This window comes from Eleginops maclovinus, chromosome 15 (genome assembly GCF_036324505.1).
Source record: "Eleginops maclovinus isolate JMC-PN-2008 ecotype Puerto Natales chromosome 15, JC_Emac_rtc_rv5, whole genome shotgun sequence".
Classification (NCBI taxonomy): domain Eukaryota; kingdom Metazoa; phylum Chordata; class Actinopteri; order Perciformes; family Eleginopidae; genus Eleginops; species Eleginops maclovinus.
Genome location: NC_086363.1, coordinates 13,383,421 through 13,406,995, shown reverse-complemented (window position 1 = coordinate 13,406,995; position 23,575 = coordinate 13,383,421). Strand labels below are relative to the sequence as shown.

General features: G+C 41.5%; 2 protein-coding genes across 4 annotated transcripts; one reads left to right on the top strand and one right to left on the bottom strand.

The window, feature by feature from the left end:
- The first annotated feature begins 574 nt into the window (after positions 1–574).
- On the top strand, positions 575–10,442 carry LOC134877012 (ectonucleoside triphosphate diphosphohydrolase 5-like). Of its 3 annotated transcripts, none has more exons than XM_063902345.1 (14): positions 575–642; positions 2,518–2,766; positions 3,214–3,293; positions 5,186–5,329; positions 5,795–5,870; positions 6,290–6,325; positions 6,586–6,674; positions 6,767–6,849; positions 7,195–7,256; positions 7,603–7,704; positions 8,524–8,667; positions 9,065–9,121; positions 9,270–9,385; positions 9,833–10,442. In XM_063902345.1, exons 2-14 carry the CDS (start codon positions 2,538–2,540, stop codon positions 9,914–9,916), a joined length of 1,302 nt encoding a protein of 433 aa, XP_063758415.1. In that variant the 5' UTR covers positions 575–642; positions 2,518–2,537; the 3' UTR covers positions 9,917–10,442. The 3 variants fall into 3 exon arrangements, with proteins under 3 accessions (XP_063758415.1, XP_063758414.1, XP_063758416.1); XM_063902344.1 differs by having other exon boundaries at positions 7,195–7,322; XM_063902346.1 differs by lacking the exons at positions 6,767–6,849; positions 7,195–7,256 and having other exon boundaries at positions 6,586–6,702.
- znf410 (zinc finger protein 410) lies at positions 9,753–22,320 on the bottom strand. The gene is made up of 12 exons (XM_063902348.1): positions 22,230–22,320; positions 21,788–21,880; positions 21,653–21,704; positions 21,410–21,542; positions 20,012–20,197; positions 19,075–19,296; positions 15,677–15,836; positions 14,204–14,385; positions 13,523–13,612; positions 13,287–13,406; positions 12,148–12,267; positions 9,753–10,730 (listed from the first exon to the last, which is right to left on the bottom strand). The coding sequence occupies exons 3-12, from the start codon at positions 21,683–21,685 to the stop codon at positions 10,627–10,629; spliced, it is 1,350 nt and encodes a 449-aa protein (XP_063758418.1). The 5' UTR covers positions 21,686–21,704; positions 21,788–21,880; positions 22,230–22,320; the 3' UTR covers positions 9,753–10,626.
- Between the last annotated feature and the right edge of the window lie 1,255 nt (positions 22,321–23,575).

Sequence of the window (23,575 nt, the reverse complement as noted above, 5' to 3'; positions counted from 1 at the left end):
TTGTACTACGAATTTAGGTACTTTTTCTCTACTGTAGGAACTTTTTTGTACGATATATTTACTACTTTTATATTTATACTTTACATTTACTCTGCTACATTTCACAGGGAAATATTTACTTTTTACTTGGATACATTTATTTGATATATAAAGTAATTTATAAGTTTACAGATTACCATTTTTAATGCAAAATGTTATCGACAAATAAAATATATTTATATTATGGATAAAGCTACACAACCGTATGAAGCAATTACAATAAGCCCAACCTTATCAAATAATGGATTATAATCTAACTATATAATTGTTAAATTGGTGTCAAGCTTCTTTAATTTTCATTGTTTACGTTGAGTTGATGTTAACCATTTTACGCTTTGGCTTGGGTTACATTTTGAATGAATGAATAGTTTTTGTCTAAACAATACTTCTATACTGTTACTGCTACTTTTACGTTTATCATTACTTCTTTCAGGACTGGAAATGATGCTCCTGGCATAACCGTGTACACAACATCCTGTGTGTTTTCCTTTCAACAGCAGGTCTGACATCCATTGGTGAGCCCTGCACGAGACTACTTCGTAACAACACTGGTGACGTCATGTCATGTCAGCTGCGAGGCGAGTGCAGTAGTCGGGTATCATGGTGAGGTCGGACTGTGTTTAAAGTTCAGAAAATACTGCAATACCTAACATACACACTTCCTTTTCACTGTGTTTTAATCGTTTTCTCTGCTTTCTCCGAGTTTAAGCTATGGGCTTTTCGAATAACACCCTGTATCGCAAGTCTATTAGCTAACTAGCCTATCAACTTCACCGGCTAGCTTCCACTAACCTAGCATTCACGCTAGCTCATGCTATCGTAAAGTCCACTATTTCAACTAACTGTAATGAGGAGCTAAACTAGCTGTTCAGAATTCAATTGCACTTTATTTACTCTAAAAGTAGGTGTCTTTGGTATTTTGAATAAAAGTGTCTCAAGTCATTGGTAAACTAATCAGTGGTGTACAGTTTTAATGGGCTTGTACTTTACTTGATTGTTTATATTTGTTTTCACTTTGTACTTCTACCCCACTACAATTCAGAGGTATATCGTGTACTTTTACTCCACTCCATTTATTTAAATGGAGTAGTATACCCTGCAGTATACAAAGTCATAGCTGCACCTTTACTAGCTTTGACAAACACTTTATGCATCAATAATTATAATCAAAACATATAATTCATATTTTTCTGAAATAGGCCATTCTGCATAATGATTAGTTATATTTTTGGTACTTTTACTTGAGTTATATTTTGATTGCAGGACTTTTACCTGTAAGAAAGGATTCCTACACTATGGTACTTCTACGTTTACTAAGTACAAGATCTGAGTACTTACTAATCTTGAAACTAACTTGTGACCATGCCGCAGTGAGGCATTTCTGTACTTTGAGCTCACAGTTTCGTTTGCAAGTTGCTGCAAAAACTGAACTAGATGCAAGGTTTTCTTCTCCAAGGCTGACACAGTTTCCTTCCTTTGCCCTGCCTCCGAGGATACTGCCCACTCTGGAGCCACATATTAACATTAATACAAGCCACTGTGGAGCTGAGTGAAAACATTCTCCTCTAAGTTCACCCTGCCAGACCTGTGAAGATTTTAATTCATGCTCTCACATGTTAAGATGTAAGGCATGTGACACGTTGTATGATGAGATGGAGGACAAGTTCACGTTCAGTTCTTAAAGACATAACTATTTTAATAAAATGTAAAAGGCGAGCCGGTGCAGTCTGGATTTAAATAATCAGATATCCAGGTGACCTCATATTTTCTCACAAAGGGGCATGCAACATTTGCCATATTAGGCATAAAATAAAACAATGAGGAACGTATATAAGGAAAATGACTCTTCTTCATTGGTTCCACTTAGCTTCTAAAACATTTCAGTGATTAATGAATAATTAAGGGACAGAGGCTGAGGCTCAGTTGTTAGACAGTCCTTTAACTGCTAATAAATTGTTAGTGTAGCTTTTCATTATTTTTTGTCAACAATAGCGCACAAAATAAATGCTTGAAAATCCTGAATTTAACTAGAACTGACAGGCAGTGAAATTTCTTGTATAAAAATGTCTGTTAAGTCTCCATGTAAGAGTGACCGTGTCTAAGCAGGCATCTCCCGCAGTGCTGTGCCTGGCTGAGGCTTTTAAGAAATCATAATTCCTCACATTGCTCGAGTTGCCGTGTATTGATCGAAGATGAAAGGATTACATTCCACCACGTTAAGTCCAACATAGTGTTGTGATGTTTTCTAAGGTCTCTACAGTAGTCGACTCAGCAGGTAGAGAGGTTGATGTTTGGCTATGTCTCTGTGGTTGCCTAGTGTTCTGGTGGGGTGTGGTTTAGCATGAATTATACTCCTGCTTGTTATGCTGTAATTTTCCTACCAATACTGGTCAGCGGCAGTTAGAGCTAAACGGTTGAAAAGCATGTATTAGAAACTGGTTTACAGTGCTCTAAGACGGGGAAATATATTGTTCTTAGGTTGATCCTCCAGAGTTAAGATGAAGCCCGCCGGGCCACTTCTGCTGCTCCTGCACTTGCTCGCTGTTGTTCAGCTGACCCGGGCCAGGGTCAAGACCTCTCTCCTGGATCTGACCAACAGCATCGGGAGCATCCTGCCCAGCCTCAGCCGACCTGCCAACCACAGCCACATCTTCTACGCAGTGATGTTTGATGCGGGGAGCACAGGGACACGCATCCATGTCTACACCTTCATCCATAGCGGGTCAGGTAATAACACACAGATTACTCCCATTTATCTCTGATTACTCTGCTGTTGTACTCATGCTATCCTGTCAGCATCCCGGGTGAGAGGCAGGTTAATTCATCGTATTTACTGCAGCCAGGGTGTAATGTGTTTACATGGCCAGTGATCAATTGATTTACAAGGCAAACAGCAGAGTAACAAGCCAATATGCTGCTTCTTTTTCTTCCCCTCATCTCTCCCTCTATCCTCACTGCCTCTCAGTTCAGTAAACCTGCACCTCGGGGGACAGAGACTATGCTTGATTTCATTTAATTTTAAAGAAATAATCCTATTTTGCCAGATTCAAGTCAACAAGCCTCATTTTGAATGAGGGGATATATTCTTCATATGTATGCTAAGCAGATTTGGGCCTCTTAAGGCTTTTAATAGTGGCTGCATATTTGATGTGGGTGGATCTTGTATCTTTTTAGAGGAGCTGCCTGTTCTGGACAATGAGATGTTCCATTCCATAAAGCCTGGTTTGTCCGCGTATGCTGGCTCCCCAGAGATGGTGAGTTCTTTGTCAAATCCAATCAATTGTATCGAGCTGAAGGAAAAGGTCTGTCGTGTCTGCATTGTATTCAGACACACTGCCAATAGCCTCTCACTGCGGGGAGGCACATTGCTAAAGAAAGCAAGTAGGAAGTGAGAGAAAGCAAAAAATGACAAACGAGTGAATATTCAGCCTGATAAGTAACACTTCAAGTGTTTCCTCAACTCTTACCAGACAGGCTGTTGTCCTACGCGTCCTGAGCTGTAGTGAGCATCAGTGGGGAATGTAGTAACAATTACTCAAGTACTCTACTTAAATACAATTGTGAGGTACTTGTACTTTCCCTAGAATATTTTCATTTGAAGTTACTTTTACTTCCCTACATTTTAGAAGCCAATATTGGACCTGTACGAGGCAAGGCAAGTTTATTTATACAACAGCTTTCAACCCAAGGCAATTCAAAGTGCGTTACACAAATGAAAGACATTAGGAGCCTTAAGAAATAGTTCAGCGGAAACATATTATAAAATGGCTTTTAAAAACAATCATTAAAAGCAAAGATAATGGCCGTCGTATAACTCAGTGGGTAGAGCTGGCAGCCATATACTGGGGTTTGATCCCCATGCAGTGGACCCATGTTCGAATCCGACCTGAGACCCTTTGCCGCGCGTCAGTCTCCTCTGTCTCCCTATTTCTTAATGTGACTCTATTAAAGGCACAGGTTGCTCCAAAAATGTGTTAAAAAAAAGCAAAGAAAACAAAACAAACTTAAAACATGAATAAAAGTTACAGTACACTGTTAGATAATAATAGCTCAATTAAAAGCAGCGGCAAAAAGAAATGTTTTCTGCCTGGATTGAAGAGTAGCAGCGGACCTGCAGGGCTCTGGGAGTTTTTTCCAGATATTTGGAGCATAATAACTGAACGCCGCTTCTCCATGTGTAGTTCTGACTCTGGGGACAGCAAGCTGACCCGTCCCAGAGGACCTGAGAGCTCTGGATGGTTCATAATTTAGCAGGAGATCTGAAATATGTTGGGCCTCAACCAATCAATGCTTTATAAAGCAGCAGCAGAACTTTGAAATCATTTCTTTGACAGACAGTGTAAAGACCTGCATTTATCCGACGGCTTTAGTTACTACTTACTATACAGATTATTAGATTTGAAAAACTAATACAAAACAGTAATTATTTTTGAATAAATAACTATAGGTTAAGATATCCAGAGTACGTTTATAAAGTAATCAAGAGGATCTCCTCCACCAGCTGTGAGGAACAGATGACTGCTTGAAACATCATAATACAGTCATATGTAATATATGGTGAGCCACTTTGCATCACACATACTTTATCTTTTGGCACTTTAAGTATATTTTGATGCGTATACTTTTGTACTTAAGTAGAATTTTTATGCAGGACATTTGCTTATAACATTAGTATTTCAAGTTTTGTGAAACTTTTCTTAGCTTGTAAAGTGTCTCCTCTTCCATAACCCACAACCATTTCCACACAGCTATGATGTATATTCAATCCACTGCCATTATATGTCTGAAGTACATGTTTATATATTCCTGTAACATAGTGAGACTGTGTATTGTTTATAATTTAGTACTCAATTATTCAATATTTTGTTATATTGTGTATTATTTAGATACTCCAGGGATATGTGTACTTTTTATTGTGAATTTGTATGTACTTGCTGCTAGTGTCAATTTTATTTCTTCATTCTAATTTGTATTCTTACTACATAAACTTGCTACTAATGCTATTATATTTGTATCTGTATATTTTAAACATGTGTAACTCGTGTAATGCTTGACACGGCTGCTGGAACTAAATCATTTCCACATCTTGGATAAATAAATCTGTCTGTCTTAAGTAAAAGACCTGAGCATTGTGTGTGTTTTAAAGGCCGGCCACACCGTGAGGATGTTGCTGAAGGTGGCTAAGAAGACCGTGCCTCGCCTGGAGTGGAAGAGAACCCCGCTGTTTCTCAGAGCCACGGCTGGACTGCGGCTGCTGTCCTCAGAGAAAGCCCGGCTGCTTTTGGAGCAGGTGACATAGTGCAGCAGGGCCGAGACGTGACAGGCTGTTGAGCCCTCTGTAGAGTGGAGAGCAGTTCTTTATCATGAGGGAGTCGTAAGGCGCTTCATTGTCTGACACTTTCTCAGGAACCTCTTATCCAGGGAGGGAGCAGGCAGGAGGGGAGAGAACACGCTCAGAGAGGGAGAGTATTGTTATCACAGTGGAGGGAGCTTAGTGTGGAAGGCTCCTGAGGAAGGGATGAGATAGTAATGGAGGGCCCCGGGGCACCTTGGAAGATGAATGATACGTTATTAATCCCCCTGAGGGAATTAATTAATCCCCACAAGCGGAGGGCACCTCTGGATGAGCTATCATTACAGTAGATAACACTGAGGCCATTCCTCTGCTGCTTTCCTTGGCCCCCCTCATTCTCCATCTCCCCCTCTTTTCTCTCTCTCTCTGTCTCACTCCCCTCACTCTCACCTTTCTCCACAGGTTCAACATGTGTTTGATGAATCTCCGTTTTTGGTCCCAGACGACAGCGTCAGCATAATGAACGGCACAAATGAAGGTAACGTCTGCCAAGGCTCCGCGCCGACACACATTAGTCAGTCATCACATCTCGCTGCAGCACGTTGGTAGGTGGCATCATTGATCCTTCTGCCACTCTTAATGTGAGTTGTGCGTTTCCTCTAACCCGTCTTTGTTTACTGCAGACGTTTGACTCAATTTGCAGCAGATTATTGCCAATCTTTTATGATGATACTGAGGAAAATGCTCGGCACCACAGAGTTGTTTTGACCTTAAGTCAGTAATTACATATTGAGACGTTGTTATTGTCTGTTGTGCAGCGTGGATGATCAGTCAGCGTTTCAACCATCAGAATTATACCTCTCACTCACGTGTTGGTGCATGCTGTAACCGTTGTAATCCCTGTGAAAATTTGTCATCAGCTTTTCTAACATCTATATGCCGATCTGTTTAATGTAGGAATCCTGGCTTGGATATCTGTGAACTATCTGACAGGTGAGAACTGTAAACTCGCATCCCAATTTAACTCTCCGTCTTATTATAGACCCTGCTTCAAAAATACTGAATGCACACAGCTGTGTTTCCGTGGCCTCCAGCGGATAGCTCAGATCTGTAAAAGGCTCAGCGTCGGGATTTTATACTTCTGGGTTCTGTGTCAGATAGGCCTTTTGAAGATAGCATCTAAGGTAGAACTGATTAGCTCCTCTCTGTTGTGGCTGCAAGATTAAAGCTAAAGGAGGGAAAATGTTTTTCAGGTCACCTGAATGCACAAAGCGAGAAGACAGTGGGAATCTTGGATCTGGGCGGAGGATCTACGCAGATCACTTTCCTGCCAAAGCTGAGGGTCAGCTGTTTGTTCTGCATTCTTCAAGGTCTCTGTACTTTAAAACTACTTTCTGATTAATAACCCACCGTGTTCTTCATTTTCCACGCTAGAAAACCATTGAAAGTGTTCCTGTCGCTGATTACGTTGCCAAATATGACATCTCCAACTCCACATTTGAATTGTACACTTACAGGTAAAATATTCTGTTTATAAATCACAGTGATCCTACATTTAAACCTCATGATTGCATCATTTAATACCTGATTAAATCTCTACTCGAGGTAATTGCAATATCTTTGGCTTCAAGTATTGACTAATGATGTTAGAAATGCCACTTACTATCCTATTTTATCTTCATAACTTCCCTCTGATGTGTTCTTAATTAGGGACAACTTCTATTATCTGTTTAGTCATTAGGATGCGAATAATAGGCAGACACCATTTGTCTGGCCTATTTTCAGAATGACTCTCGTGTTACATGCACACTCTGTTCCTGGGTGCTTTTGTAACTTCATACCAATCCTCTAACTTCCTCTAGTTACCTTGGAAATGGACTGATGGCAGCGAGACTGGCCACGCTGGGGGCTTTGGGGGCAGGAGGTATGCTGGACATGAGGAGAGAGGTTGCTCTGTTGCCATTAGCTGTGTGGGTCGGTGTTGTTCATTGTGAGTGTGTCTCAAGGATAGCGAGTCAGCTCTCCAAGTGCTCTCTCGGGTGTTGTTTCCTTCCCGCCTTTTTTTTCCCAATGCTGATTAAAGGAGGTAACAAGAGAGAGAGAGATTTTTTCTGGCACGTACATTCAACCTTTTCTCTCTCGAAAACCCTGAGATGGATCACCGAAGGGCTTCAGAGAAAAGTGTGTTTGTCAGCCCCAGACCATGGTGACCCGGTGTAAAGCCGCTGAGCGAGTTTGAAAATTAAAAAGTCACGTCTCTGTTCTTACAGGGCCGGAGTGGCGGGTTTTTAAAAGTTCCTGCCTGCCAAAGAAGTTCAGGGACGAATGGAGCTTTGGAGGGCTGACATATCGAGTGAGCGGGGACCCAGATGGTAAGATCCTGTTTACTGAGTACACAGTCGCTGAGTGCAGCCAAAGCTCATGCATCCTGGAAACACTTTTCATTTGGTTAGCGTAAAATGATAGAAACCCAACACCAGCATAACAGATATAGCGCATTACTGTTCATTATGTGCACAAATTGCACATTTGATTAAGTACTCCACTATGCTATATACATTATCATTTTTTATAAATATTATTCTTTCAGTACAGTATGTCAATTATATAACAAGGTCATCATTTTGTATTTCTAAAAGAAATGTCATCGTATGGTATGTTCAGAATGGTAGAAAGAAACTAAATATACTTAATGTGCCAAATAAAACAAAATAAATAAAAGTATATTGAAAAATATGTCTTAAGCAAAATCTTTACCAAGATTTAAGATTAAAAGGCTTTATTGTAATATGCACAATAACCACAGGATGGATTTGGCAAGGAAAATATATGTATACATATACAGTATATAGTATATATATATATAAATACGTGTATATATGTGTTTTAAGGTGTGATGAGTCCATGTCAGGTCCTCAGTGATCCCCGAAGCTGCTGACTCTGTGGTTGATGGGGGGGATTGCCCCTCTCTCTCCTGCTTCCTGTAGTCGACAAACAGCTCTTTGTTTTGCTGATGTTGAGATGGAGATCGTATAGTTTGTTGTAAATATCACAAAAAAGCCACACAGTTTAGTATGTTGAAATGATCAGAGAAAAGGACTAATAAATGCAACCTCACAAAGTATAGAACTCCATCCCCTCTGTTCCAGCATAGCATGCGTATTATACCCTGCTGTCTGTTTCTTCTCCAGGTCCTGCAGGATACAAGCTTTGTTATCAGGAAGTACTTAAGGTAGTGAAGGGGATTATTCACCAGCCGTATGAGCTCCAAGACAGCAATGTATTCTATGCATTCTCCTATTACTTTGACCGAGCGGTGGATGCAGGCCTTATCGGTAAGCACACACACACACACACACACACACACACACACACACACACACACACACACACACACACACACACACACACACACACACACACACACACACACACACACACACAGATACACCCTCTGAACACACCTTATATAATTATACAGGCCAGCAGGATGCGATTACCCATTCCAGTGCAAGACAGAGGCAGAGAAGTGTGAGTCATCTGCACCTGTCTCAGCAGATTTGATGAGCTATAGGTGTGTAGCTGTTAGAGAAATGCTATACTGCCATTCCAAGCTTAAGGGAGCCAGCTGTATCATTAGTATTATGGAAATGTGCATGTAGATATGCTCTCCTAATGAATGGTATCACATATGAAATGTGTAGAAGATTACCCTATCGCTTTCTGTTGCAGATGGGGTCCATGGAGGGACGCTGGAGGTCAGAGACTTCAGGAAGAGGGCTAAAGAGGGTGAGATGAGCCAAGCAGTGCGTCCTTACTATGACAGATCTGAATCCCCCTGTACTGTAGAGCAGTTTGCATCTAAATAGTCTGGACTTGTGTCCCCACGGCTGTTTGGGATCCTGCCCCTCATCCATTTCCATTTCTCCCCGCTCAGTTTGCAATAAGATGACCAAGCACCCTCCCATCAGTTCTTTCCTGTGCATGGACATGACCTACATCACTTGTCTGCTCAAGGATGGATTCGGCTTCAAGGAGAGCACCGTGCTGCAGGTGAGGCAGCACACAATCACCGGCCTCCAAATAGACAGGAAGGAACATTTTTCAAAAGGTTGCTACGAACTATAAAATCAATTTCTCGTTGGAAGCTGTGTAGCTTAGATGGATTCGTATTCATCATCAACTAGTGACTCACATGAGAGAAACACGGTAACGGTTATAATTGCCTTATTTTAACAACTGATCGCACCCTTTTAAGGCTATTAAGAACACCGTGACTCAATGGTAATGTAGCTACCAGAATGTGTGTGTGTGACCCTTTGTCACCATTTTAAATGCACACTTTCCGACCAAGTGATGCTGAGACCTGACTAAAGAGCACAATTCCTGCTAATAAGTGAACCAAGAAAAAACACAAAGATTCTGTTACTTTTTTTATTTAAATAAATACAAAAGGCATTTGAGTGATTTGGTGGGTTTTTTTTCTTTCCCCTCTCCTAGTTGACCAAGAAAGTAAACAACGTGGAGGCCAGCTGGGCTTTAGGCGCCACGTTGGATCACCTCCACAACCTGAAGATCCTCTGAGGAGAAGGCAGGAGACGGCTGATCTGTAGGTGGTGTTGCTCGGTAACAAACACCACCTAATCAGACGTCTGCAGTCTGTTTAACAAACGGCAGAGCTAACTCATGAGTAATTCTTTATTTATTTGTAAAAAAAAAAAAGCACTCAAGTGTTAATATATTGTAAATGAGCAATGTGTTGTCTCGGAGAACAAGTGGAGGTCGACGCTTGAGTGAGAGATGTTGCCAATAACCGTTAATGCAGCTTTGGGCATTACCGGAAACACAATTTGCTTGAGATGGATGTTTTTCTCGGGCTGATAAACAGGGGGGAGGGGGGATCTGTCTTGTAAGGGTTTGCAAGAGCAATGTTTACATGCAGCAACACGACATACTGTGCTTTAGTAGATTTGTGTTCTGTAGTGATCGTGGGTATTGCGTGTGGAACATTTACAGCCATGGGACTCATTTTCCATCATCGCTGCACTGCAGACTGTTTACATGTTGTACAATGCATGGTCATTATATTTTTCATAAACTTTTAAACCCGTCTCAGTATTTCTTTGGGAGTATTTGTTAAAAACAAACGTGAGGAAAAAGGTTGTACAAACTTTGCCATTTCAAAATAAAAGCCATCATCGTGGATAATTACAGATATCTACACGTGCTGAGCGACTTCAGCGCTTCATCTATTTACAGACACGTTCAGTCGGTCTGGCAGCGTTGAGCTTTTCTCACGACAACAGCACCACCACGTCTTCACCGTATGCGTGCCCTTCGGTCGTCATGGTCACCAATTCATGGGGCTGAGAGAGGACAACCACCGAGTCTGCAGAGCCTAGAGGGGGAGGGAAAAGAAATGTTCAAATAGATAAAATGCACGCTTTCACATGGTGAGACACCTGTCAATAACACACGTTATTATGGGATGGAACGCCTTCAGGGGCAGAACTATACTAAAAACGTGTCCTTGAGTTTCTGCAAGCTTTCACCTGGTTCTGCCTTTTGGTTTCATTGCTGATAGGCCAAGTTAGGAAAAACTGAAGGAGATTTAAAGATGCTGTTTCAATACTGAGATATAAAGTTATTGGGAGTTAAAGTATTCAGTCTGAAGGGACTGAAACTCTAACAGGCATTACATATAGAGCGTTAACCCATACATATTTTCCCTCACCTATATGGGTATTTATCAATCTCAACGGCCAATATCTCCAACACTCGGCAGCTCACGCCACAAGAATCTAGATCGATCCTTAAAGCTAAGAGCAAAACTATTTTTCTTATTATTTTAGGCGTAATTTCCCCCCTTTTAAACTCTGAAAACATCAACAATTTTAGTGCTTTTCAGGAGCTGGTCCTGATAGTTGAACAGTGACTCATTAAGTTGAAGGCTCTAGCACAGGGAGTGGACAGAATGACACAGAGGCGTAAATACTGACGAAGTAAGGGCCTGTGTTTGCTGTTGGGTAAGACTGTCTGAGCTGTTTTGTGAAATATGTATTAAGGTCATTTCAGTGTGATGTTCTACTGTCTACTTGTGATCCCCATCCTCCTTTACCAGTCAACATGTTTTGTCTACATTCTTACGTTACGATTACAAAAAAAACCAGTCAGACAAAGAACATAACAAATGAAGAAAACAAGACACACTTCTACTAATAATACCAATAGTAAAAACCTCTTTAAATACCCAATGTATAAAGAAAATACAGCCCAGAAAGGTACACCTTAAGCACTACAGGTAGATAAATATAACAACCTAACATGTTATCAGTGTTACATCTAAACTCAACAAACATCACGCTGTGGCTCCTGTACATTTGACAATGAGCGAGTAGAATCAACAGCCTGTCACTTGGCTTTCGTGAGCTCCAGTTTAAAAAGTTAAGTAAGTAATGGTCAAAGGGTTACATGAATAAATCCTAGTTGGGTTGGAGCAAACTTTCAGAATAACATTTTAGAGACTAAAACCCAGACCACCACAGAAGGACTGAGAGGTTTTTAAGAATCTGTCTTTACTTCTACTATCAGCATTCTAACATGGAGCAAGGTAAGCAGACTAACCAGCTGAGAGGGTTATGGCGTCTGTCCCGAGGAATGATTAAAAAACACTTAACCCGACATTAGCATCACCACACGCTGACTCAGCACCTCTTACATCGACAGCACATCGAGCTCGTCACCACCTTATTTTTGCAGTGAGCTGACCGCTGCGTGTGTCGGGTTTTCCCCGCCGCTCGAGTACAAACTCTTACCTGGTGATCTCAGCATGGCGTGGTGAAGATTCATGGGTTCCACAGCCGTTGTCATGGTGACCATAGTGTCTCCATTTTCGCCGTCGGCCTCCAGCAGGCTGCTATGTGTCAGAGCCTCTCCTGTCAGGGGCAGACAAACAACGCTCTTTAGCTTTTTAACACTGAAGACGAGACAGCATGACAGCGACTCACACTGCGCTCAACCTGTGTCCTGGAATGGATAAACGTCAATATTCAGAACTGAAGTCGTCTCGTTGTTACTCAATTTAATTAATGTTAGAGGCTTGTGTAAGAACTTCTTTTTTTGTGTTGTTTTAGGCCTGTTGTTTTTCAAACACAGTCGATTTAATTATTCATGGAGTGACTCAGAAAGTACCCCTCTGTTGTGAAGCTGCATCTTCTTTTTCTCTGCTTTTTTTTACAAAAGACCAGCCTCTTTGGGGAAGCTGACCCGGATAAATCTGCAGTTTATAATTAGAGGCTTTGGCAGCGTTTCCTCTGTGGTGATTCAGCTGCCGTGCTCCCCCACTGCTACACAAACGTGTCGGCTTTATTGTTTCACGCCGAGGAAACTAATGTTAAGAGGATTTGGTACAATTAGACCATATGTTGGAATGTAAAGAGCTCATTGAGAGGCGCTTTCACTCCGAAGATGTACTGAAAGTGATACTGAGAATAAAGGCAGCAGTGATCCCTCCGCTGCAGAGGAAGATTTACTACAGTATCCAGTCATTTATGCGAGTCATGGTGACAGCAAAAAGACTTTAAAGCGAGCTTACTCTGCCGTTTTAGCTTGGTGATTACATACTTTTCTGACAATTCTGACCCATCACAAGGCGCCTAACAGTCCCATTTCTGCAGTAGAGCTGTGCCGTCTCCTCTTTTCCCAGAAATGTGCGCAATCTGAAACAATTACACTAAAGGGCCTGACGAAAAGCATTTCAGTGATGAATTTTTAAGTGCTTAAAATCATGAATTATTCAAAAAATATTCCGAAAAGTAACTTAAACACACAGTATCTCTATGCACATTTTGAAAATGTATGGGCTGCTTGAAGCTACATATTCCAAGGATTAGCATAACTACCTACTGCAACTGTGTGAGAACAAAGATGAAGTCTGGAAGAAAAAGAGAAAGACCTGTTTCTCTGCTCTCACTGCTGAGCCCCTCCTCTCCGTGCCTCTTCCTCATGTGGACGTTCCTACTGCCCGACTGGGAGAAAGTCTTCCCGCAGATTCCGCAGTGATGAGGCTTCTCACCTGGAAAACACACACACACGTCCTGTGATCCCATCTTAATTGATATGGGATGCCTCTCGTAGGATATATGGTGTAAACGTTCTCATCCTTACAGCCGTTAGCCGTGTCCCACTCACCAGAATGCACGAGCATGTGTTTCCGTAGACTGGAGTACTCGGCAAAGGATCGCCCACAGCCATCTGCTTCACACAGGAAAGGCTTCTCCCCTAGAAACACACACACATTGTTAAATTCCACAATACTAACACTTAAGGTAAGGTAAGTTTATTTATACACAGTACACAGAGGCAATTCAAATCCCCCCCACATATATTGGGATCCCAAACCATTTAATGCTTTATCAGTTAGAAATACAATTCTAAAAGGGATTCTGTAAGCTACAGCGCTCTAAGAACTGGGATGATGTGTTCTCCTCTTCTTGTTTTGGTCAGGACTCTGGAGAGACCTGTAAATATGAAGGTATCTTATGGAGCTGCTCAGACGCACGAAGACATAAAGATTGTAATTTGATGTTGTCGGACTAAGTGGAAAGCTGTTGTTACAGGCGAACTATAAACACTGTACAGCGCTCTGCTAACGCATCCTTATACATTAGAGCAGACTCTGGAACAGGCCATCAAAGAGCTTAATGTCACCCTAAATAAAATATGACAGAGCACTGTTCCACATCGCGCCAGTGCAATGGAGGCGCCAGTGCTGCTGACTCTTCAAAATCTCCAGCCATGACTGCACAGAGGAAGCGGGCCTGAGTCGGTTATTGCTTCCAGCGTGTTTGGGTAATTTTTTCTTGAAGTCACCTGTGTGTATACGCCGGTGGTTCTTCAGGTTTCCGGCCGTGGTGAATTTCTTGCCACAGTTCTTCTCCTTGCAGGTGAAGGGCTTCTCGCCGTTGTGAGTCCTCATGTGAACCTGCAGCCTCTGCAGCACGTAGAAGCTCTTCCCGCAGCCCTCCGCGCTGCACCTGAACATCCGGTCGTTCCTTGGGAGCCCAAAAAAACAAACATGTCTTGGTGATTCCCGCGCAGATGTTCTATTTGCAACAGCGCGCCTCATAGATTTCCTACATCGATGTGAGGAGAGCCCCTGCAGCACAAACACTGCCTCAGCTGCGTTCCCCCTGTTGGGCTGCCTCCTCGGTAAACAACCTGAGGAACAGTGTGTGTGATGTCCTCCGACCCGCCTCTAACACATCTACCATTAATGGATGGTACACCTAACACAGATTGTCCACCTTCAAAGAACTGACATAGTTCTCATAGCAAAAGAAGGCAAGATGAACAATTTAATTTAGTATTTAACCACATTTCTCCAGCATTATACAATTGAGGTTTTCGTCATTGCTTTTATTTTTTAGTGGTTTTCTTTATTTTTATATATATAATTCTTGGTAATGTATAGACAGGACTGTCTGGTTTACAGGGATTGTTGGTGTGTTGTAAGGCCATAGAGTTTGTTGTTTGGAGATCATGCGTGCACAGTTTCAGGCATTGGGATCAGAAGCATTTTTTATAAATATATGCATTTTGGATTTAAAAGCAATAATGGCTTTCTATCAAAGAAATGGCATACAATTTAAAAGTGTAATAAATGTTCAATACAAAACAAAGGAGATTTACTTAATATCTTAAACAAAACGTTGTGAGCTTTATAAGCTGCATGTTTGTCAGGTTTATTTTTCAATTGTTCAATGAAGATAATGTATCCACATCAGGCAGGGTTTTCAGAGGTTGAATGATGGATGTGGCGTCTTGTTTGGACTGCTCTCATTCGTGTTGTGAGGTGGCAGCCTGCTGCGGCAGCTCACTGCACTTATAACTTCACACTGTACATTTATATTTCATTTAATAATTCATCCCTTACACACTTAATGTAAGTAATATCCTGCTTCATATTGTGTTAGCTGAAAATTGGCCCTTTAATAGTGTTTCATTTGTCAGATAACTCAGATCTTTTTATCTTCTCCATATTTTCTACTCCCTAATGCCGCTTTATTTCTATTTGGAGATGTTTATACTTCAGAATTTTCTGCTCTTTTAATTTGTAATTAAGTGCAATGCCTTATTTTTTATGCTGCTGCGACGAAAACATTTCCCAATTTGGGATCAATAAAGTACATCTTATTATCTTTCCGAGTCCACTACCCTACCATCGCTGCGTGTGTTCCCTGTGTGTGTGTGTGTGTGTGTGTGTGTGTGTGTGTGTGTGTGTGTGTGTGTGTGTGTGTGTGTGTGTGTGTGTGTGTGTGTGTGTGTTCCCTGCGTGTGTGTTACCTGTGTGTTTTCAGGTGGTATTTGAGGTGAGCTGGCCAAGTGAACGTCCTGCAGCAGCCCTCGAACGAGCAGCGGAGGATCTGCTTGGAGAGGGGGCGGCTGGTCCGAGGCGGCAGCTCCCGCTTGTCCCCGTCTGTCAGCGAACCGTGCGTGTGGTCGCCTAGGCAACCAGGAGAGGAAAAATGAGCAGGTTTGTGCAGAAAAACAATATAGGAGTGCCTCTGGAGCCGGGCCGTATGAAAGCTAATCACTGGGTACTGAGTGAGAGCTGACCTGCAGAACGGCGGCAGCAGAGAGACCCCCCTCCACCCCCCACGCTGAATGCAATCACTCCCTTTCACCTGCGCTGACTCCCCGCCTTCAGAGCCTTTAACGGGTCCAATTTTGCTTACTGCGTGCGGGCAGTAATGCACCTGTAACTGACACCCCGCTGCTGGGCAACTTGTCTCATCTGCAACGAGTTAATGGGAGGGCAGGCGTCAGCGGGTCAGAGAGCTGGGTTTTAGTCCCCTCACAGAAGCCACTTACAGGCTGCTGCACACACCTCATCCAACCTGGGACAAAGCATCTCACACCTTTTTTTAACTGTTGCCCTATGCATTGTTCTTGTTCAATGCGTCTCTGTTTGAATAACACTTCATTCTGTCACCTTTATTCCGTCAAACACCGACGTAGTCTCTCATCAGCTAACTGTTATTAATAAACCTCTCATGGAAATACAATTAGTTCAAGGGTAAATGTGATGAAATGATAAAGAGGTAAGAACACCTGTACAGAAGTGCAAGTACTGTACTTAGACACAATTTTGAGGTACTTGTACCTTACTTACTACTGCATTCTTCTACTTCACTAGCCTTTTTCTCCGTATTATACTTTTTAGTTCAGTTTCTCCACTAGTTTTGAAAGCCAATATTATACTTTACCACCACTGTATTTATTTGGCAACATTACCTACTCATTTCTTATTGCAGATTCTGATCTAGCTATTTTGCAGTTAATAAAATGAGTAAATTAGGCCCACTATGAACAACTGCAAGATTAGTAATGCTTGCATAAGACCCTGTGACTTCCAGTGATTTTCTATGCTAATTAAATGCAAAAATGTAAAAGTATTTTTGGCGAGAAAGATCCGATTGCTTATCCCACTAAAACAAATATCTGAACTTAATATAAGCGACATGATCATTTGAAAACATGCACAATGATATAGCATGTGAGCATAAGATCTTAAACCCTGGATAACTAATCTGAGTTTGAGTGCGCAGACATAAACGAGGAGCAGGTAGAGAATAAACTTCCCTTCCCTAACAAGGACCTCTGGCTGCAATTTGGCTCAGAAGCAGTTCAAAGATGTAGCCGGGAGTCATGGAGCCTGGATGTCATGGACAAATTCTTTATCTAGCAGCAGCCTGCGGAGGACTGTGATGAAGTCCTGACTCCTGGTGAGGTTCAACAGCTTTTTTTGGGGCGCTATGTGCCGCAGGAAGTGGATGTTTGTTTTACATCAAAGTGTACCGCTTCACAGTCAAAGGAGTGAGAGAGATTAGGGTGAGCAACAGGTTAAGACATCATGGAGGCAAGAGACGAAGTAAACAACTCTACATTTAAACACATTCTTATCATACTTGATCTTTCTAACTTTCCGAATAGATTTGCCTTTTTCAATATGGGGTCACACTTTTGGTTCAAATCCATCCCACTTTTTTCTTGACAGTTACCAAGCAACCAGTAAGGATTCAAGGAAGTCCCTGCCAAAAAACGATATCCCTGTTAGAGCACGGAGTTGAATGTCTTTCTATGGAATAAAACAAATATGATAAAACTAGTTGTTGCGGCCAAAATACAAGTACAACAGAAAATGAACTTAAAAGTAATCTGCCGCTGAGGCACCAGGTAGCAAATCTTATGCAGGGGAAAATGATCCAAGTCCAGGCAAGGGTCGTTTTGATCCATTTATTTCCAAGTTAAACATCCACCAAACAAAAGCACAGTGAACAGGTTTCCTATTCCTATGCTGAAGCCTTTCCTGGTTTAATCCTGCTTGTATCACCCTGGTAGAAAACCTGTCACCTGTCTCCAATATCTACAATTACACCAGCTGCTCCATTAACCAAGAGCCCAAAGATGCCTTCAAAATAAAAGCATAACACTTCCTTAACCAACTTAAACAACATCTCCAAATAATAAAACATTTACTAGACATAAGAGCAACAAGAAAATCAATGTTAAACTATTAAATCATTTAAAGCAGCATGTAGCTCCAACACAAGTTCATTGGTGAGCTTTAGAGACTCTGCCTGGCAATGTGTTGGAGCGTTAGCCAATAGAAGCACTGGTGTTACATAGTGATGTCATTATGTTACGGAACAAAAATACACAAAACTACAATGGAGGTGTTCTTGGCCTTTGGGCCTTTGGAGACCATTTACATGCACAAAAACCTATATGACACACTGCAGGAAAGGGCCAAAATAATATCATAATAGGGCCCCTTTAAACGTTACAGTTAAAAACTGACCTTTTTGTTTTATTCAATGACAACATTTCTCCCAAATTCTAAATAAAAATATTGTCATTAAGATTCTATTTGCAGAACTGGTGAGACATGTGTTTCTGACCACCTGTGTGTCCTCTCTCCTGTCTCCTGTCTCTGCTGCCTCCTTCCTGTTGTCTTCCTGCTGCTGCTGCAGCCTCGTCCTCTCTCTCCCTCTCTGAAGCATTAGCCATCCCACTAAATGCACATTAAATCATCACAGACACAGCACAACAATCCGTGCTGAGGCTTGATCAATGTCTCACGATAATGTTCCATTTAGGCCTTCACTAGATATTTGCAGTCAGACTTGTAAATCCGTGTGAATGTTACAAATTAATTTTGATTTAGAGACTCATGATGACAAGTGTTGAACACAGTTTCAGTCGGTGCTGATTACACTCCATTTTCATCTCATCACTGACCTCATTTCTCATCTTTCCGTCTTTGATGCTAGCAGAAAGCAGACCGGGAAAATGTGCCGCTTCCTGTGCGCATCCTTAATTTCTCCTTTATTTTCATTGTGGTCTCAGACGTGACACTACATCACAGAGGGGCTTTCACTTTCTGCTGTTTGATTTTAGAGCTGCATGGATTACTTGATGGATAGAAATGTAATCAACAACTCATTTTTTAAAAGGATTAACCGTTATGATAAATTCTCATGCAAAAAATGACTTCTTCCAGCCTCTCAAATCAAGGGATTTCATGGTTCTCTCTGTTAGATATCAAAATAAAGCTCATTTCTTTGGAGTTTAAAAACGTGTCATACACAGACGTCACCTTGCACATTTTTCAACATTTTCCAACGAATGCTGTATGAAGAACAGGCTGATTAATCGATAATGAAGGAAATGGTAATTACCATTGCTGACACAGGCAGCTCTGGCGTCCTGGCTGGCCCGGGCATCTCTTGCGATTTGTGCCCGCGTGGCGGCAATCAGGCTGTCGTGTGCCAGCTCCTGCACTCGCAGATACCAGGGGGCACTGCCGTCGATCCCATAGTCCCCCGAGGAGACCACTTCATCGTCATCGTCCCCGGCGCCGTCTGCGGCGAAGATCAGGGACTCTGAAGAGGCTGTGATGCCTAGAAGAGGAGAGAAGGCAGGAAGAGAGTCTGTGTGAACTCATCACTGACCTGAGTCCATCTCTGAATCAGGGATCCTACAGCTTAAGGCAAGTTAGATTTAATTAATTAATTAATTAATTAATTAATTAAAGGATCCACAATTAGCCTGTGAAGTCACGATTGTGCTCCATCACACATCCTTGTTGGGTTTAATGTTAAGAGCTTTATTCTGAAAGGCTAAGAGGATGCGGGCCAACACACATTGAACAAGCATACAAACACACTGAGAAAAGCAATCTCTCTAATTCCGGAATTTAATTTGATCCAACAATAGCCAGAAAGTGCTTGAGTCTGCTGAAAAGCCTTTATATCATTCACTGAGTCACAGGCAGAACACAGCGCACTGCACAATAGGTGTGTGTCAAGAGACCAAAATTAATTTTGAAGCTCTGCTGCCAATGTCTGATGAACCAAGAGAATGTGCCTGCCAAGGATCATTTCTTCCGGCCAAAATAATTCACAGTTCTTCATGAAAATGTGTCACCCTATTTCTTTTTCAGTGCAGTGTGTAGAAGAGGGAGCTGTGCAGGACAAAAAGTACTGACACAAGAACAGATTTAGAGTTTTGATGAAAAGCCCTTTAAAAGGATGTTTCAAATTCATCAGGAAGTGACTCATCCTACAGGAATACCTGTTGGACTCTTAAACATGCTGATGGTTAGTGTTCCTTTACCTTTGGCCAGGTTCAGTAGGACGTAGGAAGTGCTGTCGGACTGCTGTAGGTCATGGAGGATGGGCGGGGGGCTGGGGGAGGCCTGGGAGTGATTGTGTGTCTGGACCACTAATGGGCTTCGCTCAGACACACCTCCGAACTCTGACAGGGAGGGAGAACTCTCAGGCACATGGCTCAGGCCTCCATCTGAGGAGAAAACCAGTGTGTGTCATTTTCTTCCTGAAAAGAAAGTGCACCTTATCGGCAAAGCAAAAGTGGAGTGGAAAAAAGAAAAAAGAACATTCCCTTTGTAACTATGTAAAAAACATTGAATATCAACACAGCTTTGTTTGCTTACACACAACCCTGCAAGGCACCTTAAATGTATAAATACATCCACTCTCTATTATTAGCCGACCAACTCTATTTATTGTGCTGGGCTTGTTTCAAAGTATGTTCACAAGGTATTATACACACAAACAGATCACAGCCCTGATGCATCGTAAGGGGCATCTGTCCATCCAGATTGATCAAATATTAATGCTAAACATCTTAGGCAAATTATCCTATTCCCTATATCACATCTAATGGTCATTGAGACGTGACGTAAGAATAAAAACCCTTTTAAACTTGTTTACAAGGAAAAATATTTAAATAAATAGATTTAATGTTCAGCATTGATGCTTTCTCACACTTTTTCATGTATCTTGAACTCATCTTAACCCTATCTTTCAAATGTACAATACATTTTGGGAAATATTTAACTTTAAAAGTTATAGTTTGTGATTTTTTTACAAATAACTTTTAACATTTTTGCTTTTTCTCTCCCTATACTCTGATAGTAGTTCATGAACCAGATAAAGATATCATGTTCCTGTTCCTCTGCCTCCACCTAGTGCTCCTCATGGCATTGGTATGATTCTCCATGCCGCATAAAAAACAATCAGAACTGTGGAGTCTCTAACACAGTGTCAGTCACTGCTTGTCCAATCAAACTGTGAAACGGCGAGCGCTGTTTCAAATATATCTAAAGAAACTGTTGCTGCATTGCGTTTTACCAGAATCAAATGCTTTCGGGAACTGATTTGAAGGACCTGTTTAGTTGTCAGATCTGAAAGTTTCTCTGGGCGGTGGCTGTCGCTTGGTTTTGTCGCGACAACGTTTCCTGCTACAGCTAAACAGTTACACTAAAAAAAACTTTGAGGGGAATCTCACAGATGCCATTAGAAGCACTCAAGGGAAGCACACAAACATAATTTTTGACCTTGTTAGCTGACATATCTTAAATTTGGAGCCATGTTTCTAGAGGTATTATGTATTAGGTGGTATGTAGTAACCCTAAAAATGAGTACACTCTGTGGAGTCCTGATAGTATAATTGCCTGTAAGGGTTTAACAAGAGCAGTGATGGGCAGCTGACCTGTGAGCTCCAGCGGGCTGCACAGCGAGCTGACAGCTGGAGCCAGCAGAGGCAGGCAGGAGTGCTTGGACTCGGAGTCCTCCAGACCCTGCACCAAGGGGATGGACGCGTTCTGCACAAACTGCACCAGCAGCTGAGGGGAGAAAGAGAGACCCAGCATTATTACAAAGCTAGTATCTTATTGAATACATAATTCCACAAGAAAGTCTACTGCCTTAAAAAAAATGGAGCAGATTAGATTACCTCTGGTTTGGAGTCAAGCTCATCAGAAAGCATGGGTCTCCCTGTGTGGAACCTGTAGAATAATAAGGGCAACACAGATCCATCACATTCACCAATATGTTCTAAGATTGGCTGTTATAGAAAGATAATACATACCTCGCGTTTGACCAACTGAATGTGATGTTCTCTGTCGGTCATCAGCACAGGGTCATGCAGGTCATCTTTGTGCCAACAGCATCGCACAAACAACTGCGGCAAACAACAACAGGACGAAACGCCAAGTGAGCAAGTAATAGTCTTAGCATGGCTAGCTTACAGCAAGCCGCTACTAGTTCACATTTATATGCAAAACACTGGCTGTGTAAATACTGCAACTAAAATGTACCTTAAGCTCAAAAGCACCGCGTCAGTGTAAACATAGTTTGATAAAACAGACTGCCTTGTTAACTTAGCTAGCAGGGTTAGCAGTTACCAAACTAGCTACCGAGTCTAGCTCACAGATGCTAGCCTCCCTGTGTCGACACTAGGCCGCTGGCGACACATTGTTCATGTATTTAATGTAATTACTTTTTAATAAACGTGAAACTCATTTGTTTACCTTGCTATAGCTGGGTTTTGTGGGCTAAAAAAGTGAGAGTCCTATTCCTCTTCTTCTTCTTCTTTGACGTTAGCTTGCATCCTTGTGTTGCCTTACCGCCATCTACTGGAGTTATCTACATCCTACTACTGTCCACTCTACACCGACACCATCTAGGTGCAGGGGTGTCCTAACTTTTTTCACAGAGGGCCAAATAAAGAAAAATATACAAAGGTCTGGGCCCCTTACTAGAGTTGAAGTATATTGCCTCTTAAGTTCAATTAACCAATCAATTCAATCAAATGTAGGTATGTTATGCTTGATACTTCAATATGCTTTAGGAAAAAAAACAGCCTACACCACAGCTCTCCGTAGGGCTCGCTCAGAGTGCTTATAATAAGGGGAAAATGAAGGGTATATTTCAAGCTTGTTATGTAAATCAGTTATTGTTTAGTTTTTTCATCAACTTAGATTTGTTAGAAACTGTTTTCAACTTTAATTGCCTGAATTTATTTGAAAAGTGGGCTCATTAAATCATGAAAACAGTGTAATATGTGTTTACATATTGTCTTGTGCTTGTCTTATATTTAAGGACAATATAAGACAAGCACACATTTAATTTGTGGGCCATATGACATTATCCTTTTGAATTAGCTGAGGGCCAGTTTAAAATAGCCTGCGGGCCCCGGGCCGTAGTTTGGGCACCCCTGATCTAGCGGATACATCTGTAAATGAAATGGAAAATAATCAGAAAGTGATTTAGTCATTTTTGGTAAGGTCATAAATAAATAAACTTCCATACCAACATTTCTCCAGAAGTAAGATACTGTAGAGAAAGTGCCATGAAAATGTCTTGGTCTTTTTATAAGGGAACTTTAATAAATATTTATCAGAGCAGTGGTGTACAGAGGCTGTAGCCAGGGACACATGTATCACTTCTGTATTTGCATTTATATGTTTGTTTTGCTACTGCAATGAGAAACTCAAATAATAAACATGTGGCTCGTCCTCTCTCCAAGATTCAAAACATGATGCTCCTCCGTATATAATCTAAAATGTTGTCTGAATGTTCTCAGTAAACTCAAGAAGCAGTACTATTAATCTGGTCAAATGTCACTGTAAAAGAAAAAGAGGATAATAACACTATTCCTAACAAATAAAGCATCTTAAATGTACAAAAAGAACCCTAAAATATGTTGTAAAATGATCAATACTTGACTTAGTAGGATTTTATAAGAAGTTTCAAACTGTAAGACATGAAACTGATGTTTGGTCAATCCTCAATGTGGAAAATGATGGTTAGGATTCAAACCACTTTTTGCACTTATATTTTTAGAATAGAAAAAAACAATCTGCCTAATTCCATA

Coding starts and splice junctions, on each gene's coding strand:
- znf410 (XM_063902348.1), bottom strand. CDS start 21,685: ATGCTTTCTGATGAGCTTGACTCCAAACCAGAG. Junction 14,386..15,676: donor TACCACCTGAAAACACACAG/GTAACACACACG, acceptor TGGGCTCCCAAG/GAACGACCGGATGTTCAGGT. Junction 10,731..12,147: donor CGCCATGCTGAGATCACCAG/GTAAGAGTTTGT, acceptor CTCCCCCTCTAG/GCTCTGCAGACTCGGTGGTT.
- LOC134877012 (XM_063902344.1), top strand. CDS start 2,538: ATGAAGCCCGCCGGGCCACTTCTGCTGCTCCTGCACTTGCTCGCTGTT. Junction 5,330..5,794: donor CCCGGCTGCTTTTGGAGCAG/GTGACATAGTGC, acceptor CTTTCTCCACAG/GTTCAACATGTGTTTGATGA. Junction 8,668..9,064: donor GGTGGATGCAGGCCTTATCG/GTAAGCACACAC, acceptor TTTCTGTTGCAG/ATGGGGTCCATGGAGGGACG.